This window comes from Callospermophilus lateralis, chromosome 6, assembly GCF_048772815.1.
Source record: "Callospermophilus lateralis isolate mCalLat2 chromosome 6, mCalLat2.hap1, whole genome shotgun sequence".
NCBI lineage: Eukaryota > Metazoa > Chordata > Mammalia > Rodentia > Sciuridae > Callospermophilus > Callospermophilus lateralis.
The window spans coordinates 74669108-74678672 of record NC_135310.1 but is presented as its reverse complement, the minus strand read 5'-3'; the positions used below and the strand labels follow the sequence as shown (position 1 = coordinate 74678672).

Genomic DNA, 9565 nt, shown 5'->3' with positions numbered 1-9565 from the left:
TAAATAAATGTGTGTGTGTGTGTGTGTGTGTGTGTGTGTGTGTGTGTGTGAGAGAGAGAGAGAGAGAGAGAGAGAGAGAGAGAGAGAGAGAGAGAATGTGTATAAAGTGCTGGCACAATGCCTCCTTTATTTCTGATCATTATCTAAAGAACTGGTATAGACAACTAAATTAGATAAAATGGAGAATTCGAACATGGATTAATTTGTTCTAATATTTTATATTGGTGTAGACTTTCACGGTTTTAAAAGCTCTTCAAAACACTTTATATCATCTGATGCTACATATATTTTCAGACTGGCATTTTTACAGATGAGAAAAACACATCAGGGGTTGTGGCTTGTTCAAGTTCAATAACTAAAAAGTATGTGGTCAAGAACTACTTCCTGGATCTAATAATTCCTCCTCCAGTGTTCTTTCCAGCACAGTAGTTGCCTGTGTCAGTCAAAGCTGGGTATTTTCGACATTTGTTGTGATTTGGATGTTAGCCACAAAGATTGTGTACTGGGTAGGGGTCATGTGAACATTTTCAGATGGATCAGGCTTACCTAAGAAGATAATCATTATTATTACAATAATCATCATTAATACAATGAACACTCAAGTACATGAGTCATCTATTTCTTAGTTTGTTAGCTTTATAGATATTGAGCATCCATGTTGAAAGCAAGGGAACGAGGTGCTACACATATTACTTGGGAGTCCCCGTGTCTGATTTTCTCCTAAGACTGTACCTGTAATGTTTTAATTCTCCTTCTCATATGTTGATTCCTTCCTATCATTTCTTTTTCCTTTGAATATGTCACAGGGAACCATGTGTCCTATAGTCCCCCATACTCTTTCTTTACTTAACATTACCACCTGCTACAGTTTGAATCTTGGTGGTCCCCCCAAGGCCCAGGTGTTAAAGAATTGATCCCCAAACTGTGGCACTATTGGGAGGTGGTGGAAGACTTAGAGGGTAGGACCTATTGGAAGGAAAATAGGTTATTGGGGATGTGCCCTTCCAGGGGAGATTAGAACCTTAGCCCTTACCTATCACTTTCTTTGCTTCCCAGATGCCACAAGGTGACCAGGCCTCCTCCATCATGATGTACTATATTGTCACAGGCCCAAAGCAACAAAACTTTGGCCTGGACTAAAGTGACCATGGTCTAAAATCTCTGAAACCATGAACCAAACAAATCTTTTTTTCCTTTTAAGTTGATTATCTCAGGTATTTTGTCACAGCAATAGAAGGTTAACACACAGAGAAATTTCTCAAGTGGTTAAGACATCAACCCAATGACCTATATTTCTGAGATATTTCAAGACCCATCCATACCAAGTTTAACGAGATGTATGTACTCCAAATATCCCTCAGTATTCTAGGGACAGAAGATTGAGGAACAATGATGATGAGTTTGTTTACTGTTATGGTTTAGATATGGGGTGTCCCCAAAAAGTTCATGTGTGAGATAATACAAAAAAGTTTAGAGGTGAAATGATTGGGTTATGAAAGCCTTAACCCAATCAGTGTATTACTACCCTGATAGGGACTAACTGAGTGGAGACTGTAGGCAGGTAGTGTGGATGAAGGAACTGGGTCACTGGAGTGTACATTTGGGGTGTATGTTTTGTGAGCTTAGTCTCTCTCTGCTTCCTGATGTGATGTACTGAGCAGCTTCCCTCTGCCACATCCTTTGGCCATGATGTACTTCCTCACCACAAGCCCCAAGGAATGAAGTTGGCCTTCTATGGACTGAGATCTCTAAAATGTAAACTCCAAAATCAATTTTTCCTCTTCTACCAGGTCTTTTGTTCACAGCAGCAAAAATTGACTAAAACATTTACTTTGTACCATTTAAATTGGAGCCAAAACATACACATATATTACCTACAGTCCAGGAAAAACTCTTCATAGAATGTTTTAGAAATAAGGGCGAAAACTTTCCAGTTGGAATCACTCATGGGGGAACACTGGTGTTTTTGCATTTCTCAACTGGTTTTCTGTTTCTACCTCATTCTGTATATATATATATAAAATATATACCAACATGTATTGATTAAAGATCAGTTTGAGTTTTAAGATGGCATATGAAAATATTGAAATAAGTATCTTTCTACTATGAAATCCTAGTGTAGAATTTAATAGTTAAGAATATATGTCTAGTGGTGTAAGGAAGGGAAGCATGGGAGGAATAGATGAACTCTAGATAGGGGATAGGGGTGGGAGGGGACGGAGGGGGCATGGGGTTAGAAATGATGGTGAATGTGATGATTATTATTATCCAAAGTACAGGTGTGAAGACACGAATTGGTGTGAATATACTTTGTATACAATCAGAGATATGAAAAATTGTGCTCTATATGTGTAAAAAGAATTGTAATGCATTCCGTTGTCATATAGGGATAAAAAATTAATTAAAAAACCTAAACAACAACAAAAAATAATACATGTCATTTGCTTTTTATTAGAAGGATTCAGCTTGTGCAAATAATAAACTTATTAAAAAAAAAAAAAAGATAGCCAGAGTGGTGGTGCATGCTAGTAATCCCAGCAGCTTGGGAGGCTGAGACAGGAAGATCGAGAGCTCAAAGCCAGACTCAGCAATAGCGAGGCACTAAGCAACTCGGTGAGACCCTGTCTCTAAATAAAATACAAAATAGGGCCAGGGTTGTGGCTCAGTGGTCAAGTGCCCCTGGGTTCAATCCTCATTACCAAAAACAAACAAACAAAAAAAACCCACAGTTAATTTATTTCAAATATTCACCACCTCATTATTTGAAAAGTTTAAGGCAGAACTATTTAAACTTTATTATATTGCTCTTTTATTTTCGAAAAAATGTGTGATTTTTTTTTTTTTTTTTACAAACTGTTTGTTATGGTTTGGATCTAGAAATGCCTCCCCCCAACTTGTGTGATTGGTAATGTAGGAATGTTCTAAGGCAAAATGATCAGATTATGAGAGCTATAAACTCATCCATAAATTAACCCACTTGATTAATACTTTGAAAGGACTATTGAGTGTTAACTGCAGGCAGGTGGGCATGGATGTAGAAATCAAGTCTCTGGAGGCATGGTCTGGACAATATGTGTCCCTGGACCCTTCTTTTCTTTGCTTCCTGGCTGCCGTAAGTTGAGCAGCTTGCCCTGCCATGCCCTTCTCCATGTTCTGCCTCACCTCAGGCTCAGAGCAATGGAGTCAGCCATCCACACACTGAACCTCTCAAACCATGAGCCCCAAATAAACTTTTGCTTCCTCTTATTCTTGTTAGGTATTTTGACCACAGAAAGCTGACTCTTTAGGTTTATATTTATTATATCTGCTAAGTCTCAATTTAATTTATACATTTTGACCAGGTTTGTTTTAATTTATTGCAAAATCATTAATACCTTCAATGAAATAATGCCTTTAAAAGCAATAGCAGGCCAGGCATGGTGGCACATGCCTATAATCCCAGCAGCTCAGGGGGCTGAGGCAGGAAGACGGCAAATTCAAAGCCAGCCTCAGCAACTTAGCAAGGCCTTGTCTCAAAATAAAAAATTAAAAGGACTGGGGATGTGGCTCAGGTTAAGCAGCCCTGGGTTCAATCCTGGTACCAAAAAAAAAAAAAGAAAAGAAAAGAAATAGCAGTCATTCTGCTTCTGCTTTCTTGTATAAATGAAAGTTTTCTGCACTGTTTGTAAAAACTATGTTAAAAATGAATATATTAAATCAATCTGTTCCCACATTTCAAATAAAGTTGTAAGTGCTCTTTGGAGAACAAATTAGTGGTTCAGCAATCCTTTGGAATGTGAAACCCAAGTTATTTCTCATATGACTGTGAAACAAGGCAGAGACCAAAAGCATTTTATGTTCTTCATGATAATCTAGAATTTTATTTGATTCCAGGTAACTTTGGACAATAGACAGGATGAAATGTTTTCTCTTGAATAAATAACAGTTAAATTACATCAATGAAATAAAATATACTATGGGCTTAATACATTGTAAATATTACAGAAGTACTACTTTGCTATAGTTATTTAATGACTGAAACTACATTTAATAACAATCTTACCATTACTTGTATACAAGGTATTATACAGATTACTAACGAAGATATTACAGCGGTTGCAAGGATATTACCAGTTCAACAAACATCTAACAATACAATATTCTTCTAAGAGGAAAAGTAATAATGTTAGATTTACAGACAATAAAGAGTTACATTTTCCACTTGAAACACTGGAAATAAGAATCCAGATAATCTGGTATCTTGATTCATACTATTACAAGAAAAAGTTTTCTTTCTTGGGGACTCTGATCCCCAGGAGGCCTAGTCCAGTAAGATTACATGAAGAGAGCTTTTAGGATGCCACAGCAATGTAAAGAAAACTCTCCTATCTGAAAAGTACTGATTTGTAAGCCACTGCTTAAACATCTGACCCTTTAAAACCTATATACATACATTCAGCCCAGAGTCTTTTGTCTATATTACAATAGGCATTGTTAACACTTCATCAGAAGGCCAGTGCAAGACGATTGTGAACAGCCGTTGCCCAGCATTTCAGAGATTTTAAAATATCATACAAATATACAGTTAGAGTGTGAGAAATCTAATTTTGTGCATGATATTGGTGGTCTCTTTTACAGATGTGGAATGGCAAAAATTAATCAACAGGACCGTAACTAGAGTGCTACTCATCGAGGGCCTGATTCTCATTTGGTGGTTGGGACTCTTTCCTGCAAAGTGGGTTTAGGCAGCAAAAAATCCTGGACATTTAATACCAGACAGAACTGACTGAAAGTGCCAGGGAAGTCTGGGAATCATCTCAATTGCAGGTATGTGACTGCAGCATCTCCCAGATCTAATTTCTTTTACATATATTTAATATGTAATGAAAAATTAGAGGTTCTTGGAGACAACCTGACTGTTCTAAATGAAACTGCTAGTCTAGGACTGAATCATCATTATAATGAAGAAATTGAGTGGGCTGGGAATTTGGCCCTTTCTGAAGACAAGTGATGACAGAATGCACGGTGAGGACAAATATGTCATCTTAGGGGGACAGTAGAGGACTCTGATGCCAGAGCTTATAAATACTTAAATTTAAACTGTATTTAAATTAATGGATATAATTAAGGGATCAGCTAATGAATGATACTAATGAATGGTAATTCTAATGAGTATATTCATTGGGGAGAACATCTTAGTCACTTGGGTTAGGAAATGATATGAGAAGTGTCAAAGTGGATCCAACTCATTTTAAACGTTTTTAAATGAAGGTAGTATAACACACATGTGATGATATTTCACAGATATTTCTTAAAATATCAATAAGCACCGAGTTTAGTGCTGTCAGCCCCATTGTCCCTTAATTTATTATATATGATTTAGGTCTTAAAAGCACAACACACTAAAAAATCTACATGGCATTCACACAAATACAGTTTCAAAAATGAATTCTGAATTTTTTTATATCTGTGATAAGAATTTCCTCTCCACCAGGTCTTCATAGCTGTGAGAAAAGAGTTGGTACTGCCTGGTGAGCTCTAAGACATGCAGATTAATATTTAGAGTGATCAAGGACAAAAGACTAGAAATTCTTAAATGGAAACTAGACTCTGGTGAATCCTTTTATGTCAATCATTTTCTTTCCTTCTAAAGAGATCTTAATCCTCCAGCACCCTGAGCCCTTGTTTCATTTCACACAGAGGTAAAGTGAGGGAGCCAACAGGCAGATTCTAGCTAAATCCTAGCTTGGTCCATGGGCCCCATTCCATCTTAGAACATAAACTGCAAGAAGTGGAACCACCCCACCAGGCTGCTGGGGTATCATGAGAGCTAGAAATAACCAGATAGACACTAGGTCTTCACTTTCATGCAATGCAGGCCTCATGTTCTCTAGGAGTCACGCTTTATCTGTATAAGGAGAGATTATAAGTAAAGTTTGTCAGGGTTAAGTGGCTTCTTAAGCAGTATCTTTCCTTACTGGAAAAGGGTTCAATTCTGAGCACCCATGGTACCATTAAGGAGTCTGAGATTGGGACATCAGTAGAAAGCAAGCCAGCTTAGGCTTTAGCATATCTTGCCACCAGGAAGCAGAGGAAAAGGCTATTCCACAATGACTGACACAAAGCCAGGTCAGGCTAACACCAAGGGCATCTGGGCAAAGCAGAGAAACAGCATCCATGGCCCAGGCCTCAGCCCCAGGTGTGGTGGCTCTTCACTGCCACTGTTGGATTCCGCCTCCCTGAGCCACATGACCTGGACCTGGCAGTGCTACTGTAGTGTGAGGTATGCCATGCTGATGAAACTTGGGTCACACTACCTGTACACAAACTAAAGAACGTTACTGTTTGGGGATTTTAGAACCATCTTACTTTTTAATGATCTATGTCTCCATAAACTTGATAAATATTAGGTGCTCAGAAACCCAAACACGCTCATTTCCCCCACAGTAATACTGTAAATACAAACCTTTACTTGGGAACCTGTCATTGATTATTTCTTGCTATGAACTGGTCTCACATAATATCTAAAGGTCAATTTATTAATTCAATCTCTCTCTTAAGGAGGAGAATTTTCTCTGAATGATTTTCTCAGAATTTTTATCAGAAGATTTCCGGAAGAACTCAATTTTAGAAACTGAATTCATGTGCAAGAGTGCAGCAAGTGGTACAGTTTACACTTGGTCACAGTTGTCTCACTTTATGACACTGCTGTTAACAGTACAAGATAGAAACACACATGTACACACATTTATATTCACATTCACACACAGTATAATTTTACTGATCCAGACAATACTTTGATTTAAAAAAAAAGACTATTATTTGACCACCCAGGGATGGAATCTACTTACACTTGGAATAGAAGAATGCAATACTCTTCAAGTAAACAGCAACTGCACAGTGATATAATATACATTAAGATTGACACATGCTGTCTTAAGAGGTTCAGTAATTAGCTAACGACTAAAGAAAGTCAGAGATGTCAGCCTAAAAAAAGTCAATATACTTTCTCTCTTCCATTCTGATTATAATCCATTACCCAACAGAGCATCTACGATCCAGAAGATAAGTGTCCTCTTATGAAAATGCAGGGCTAACCAATTTTTAAGTGTCAATGAATTCTGCTCAATACTTTGGATAGTCTTCAAATTCTTCTTGTTGTCTTAAGAGAAAAATAAACCTTTAGGTATTACCTCAGTGTCAAATTTAGATATTTCAAGAAATATTAAGGTTTCTAAAGTTAGATCATGGGCAATAATACTTTTGAAAAGTGGTCTCATTGGCATATATCCACTGCTGTGTTCCATTGTTCTCATAAAAGTCAACCTTTTGGTTTTGCTTAACTAGACAAATATACATAACACATAGGAAACACTGACACACAATTCACAGGACACAATACATTTTACAAAATATCTCTACTTTAGTACTATAACTGTTGTAAAAATTGACACCTCTGATACTATGAACAAATACACGTCACATTTATGATGAAAGTTGTGGTTACAAAGGCATTACTCATCTGATGGCATTTTTCTATGGGTACTTTAGACTTAAAATCATGTAGCCAAAGGTTTCCCTCCTATTTCGTTGAGACTCTGAAGGACCATTCAGTCACTTGAGCAACAGGCTTTCTTCACTGTAAACCCCTGGAGAACAGAGTTTGAGTACCTAAACTATTGAAATGTCAACGAACTGATAAATGAGCATGGTGACAATCACCTTTTCACTGAGCATGGTAAACTTAAAAAAATATAACCGATGAGACGACAGACTCTTCTAGGTTTTGAGCTTAAAAAAAAAAAAATGAATTTCTTTTCCTGTGTTGCCAGAGAGGCATCAGGCTCACAGAGCCTCGGCGGACGTGTCTGTGGACACAGACATGGTCACCTTGGCGATCTTGACCGTGCTCTTGATGCAGCTTTCTGCAGCCCTGTGAACACTGGCTGTGTTGTTCGCATGCTTGTGCAGGCAGTCCGAGTCCCCCATGCTGTTATCCAGAGGCTGCGCAGTGCCTTCACATGAGGGGAACATGCTCCGGAAAGCATGTCTCAGGTCCTTGCTCCTCAGAGCATAGATGATGGGGTTCACGGTGGAGTTCAGCAGGCAGAGCATACTGCAGAAGGCAAACACCGTCTTAATGAGCTTGTTCATCTTCCCGAAGACATCGTACACCATGATCGCGAGCAGAGGGCCCCAGCAGATGATCAAAACCACCAGGATCAGGACCAGGGTCTTGGCCAGTCTAATGTCCATGCGGGCTTGGTCCGGCCGGGTCACCTGTACCTTGCCATCCTCTGACGTGTGGATGATGATGCTTTTCTGAGTTCCACGTTGAATCATGCGGACTGCGTGGCTGTGAGCTTTCCAGAGAATATACATGTATGCGTACACAATGAACAGCAGCAGCACGCTGGTGACCCCGATCCAGAACATCAGGTAGGTTTCATCAATCAGTGGGAAAATATCTGAGCAGACAGATTGCAGTTTCTTGCAGTTCCAACCCAGGAGAGGCAGCACAGCAATTACAATCGCGATGGTCCACATCAGGCAAAAGGCCACCACGGCTTTGGGCCTGGTGACGATTCTCTTATAGGCCAGGGGCCTGTGAATAGATATGTACCTGTCGATGGCCGTGAGGAACAGGCTGCCTACAGAGGCAGTGAAGGAGGCTGTGACCCCGCCCAGTTTGAAGAGAAACACGTTGGGGCTATCTTTGCGGTGGAACACGTGGAAGTCAACGAAGCTGTAGACGAAAATGACACTCCCCAGAAGGTCTGCCACCGCCAGGCTGCCAATGAAGTGATAGGAAGGCCTGCAGCGGAGGCTACGGGAGTGGAGGATGACACAGAGCACCAGCAGGTTCTCCAGAACCGTGAAGGTGCCCAGTGTGAGGGACAGCACGGCGATGGCCAGCTGTTGGCTGGGGTTCAGAATCATGAAGCACTCCATGTCCATGAAGTTCTCCCCACACTGGATATTCTCCTCATTCTCCTTGTAGGAAGAGAGCGACTTGTTGTAGAATTCTGTAATGTTGTTTCCTGGGTCTACTGGGACTAACTGGGCGTTGTCTCCTGCAGTCATCTTTTCTTGGAAGGGACTGCCCCTAAAAGAAGTTAAAGGAAATTTCTGTGGGAAGTACCCTAATTTGGATGCCATGTCGCCTTTGATATCTTCGTACTGGATGTCATTCGAGCCCACGTAGAGGAGGTCTGTGGTGATGGTGCGGAAGGTGGTATCTGCAAGGCCATCTAGGATCGACTTCATAACCTCAGCCTTCGGTTAGGCCAGACTCAAAGTGACTGGGAAAGAGATCGCAGGAGGGGATCCTAACAAGAGGGAAAACAGATAAACTGAATGGTGAGAAAACCAGGAAGAAAAATAAAAACATCACACACACACACACACACACACACACACACATACACACGAGCCATCATGACGTGTCATTGTGTCTCTGAATACAGGTCAAGTCCTTGTAGATTCTGTCAACACAATGCGCCAGTCATTCAGGGGAGAGTCCCCCCAAAGCTGGGGGTGGAGTGGCATACATCAGAAACATCTTTTATTACTTAAGCTGTCTGGA

At 39.9% G+C, this 9565-nt stretch overlaps 1 protein-coding gene across 1 annotated transcript; it reads right to left on the bottom strand.

The window, feature by feature from the left end:
• Positions 1-7824: 7824 nt before the first annotated feature.
• Cnr1 (cannabinoid receptor 1) lies at positions 7825-9246 on the bottom strand. Its single transcript, XM_076859931.2, has 2 exons — positions 9161-9246; positions 7825-9085 (listed from the first exon to the last, which is right to left on the bottom strand). Exons 1-2 carry the CDS (start codon positions 9244-9246, stop codon positions 7825-7827), a joined length of 1347 nt encoding a protein of 448 aa, XP_076716046.1.
• Between the last annotated feature and the right edge of the window lie 319 nt (positions 9247-9565).

What these genes read in the sequence shown, in the direction of transcription:
- Cnr1 (XM_076859931.2), bottom strand. Translation starts at nt 9,246, where the DNA reads ATGAAGTCGATCCTAGATGGCCTTGCAGATACCACCTTCCGCACCATC. An exon ending in GTGGGCTCGAATGACATCCA is followed by an intron (nt 9,086 to 9,160) that starts GTACGAAGATAT and finishes AACTTCTTTTAG; the next exon opens with GGGCAGTCCCTTCCAAGAAA.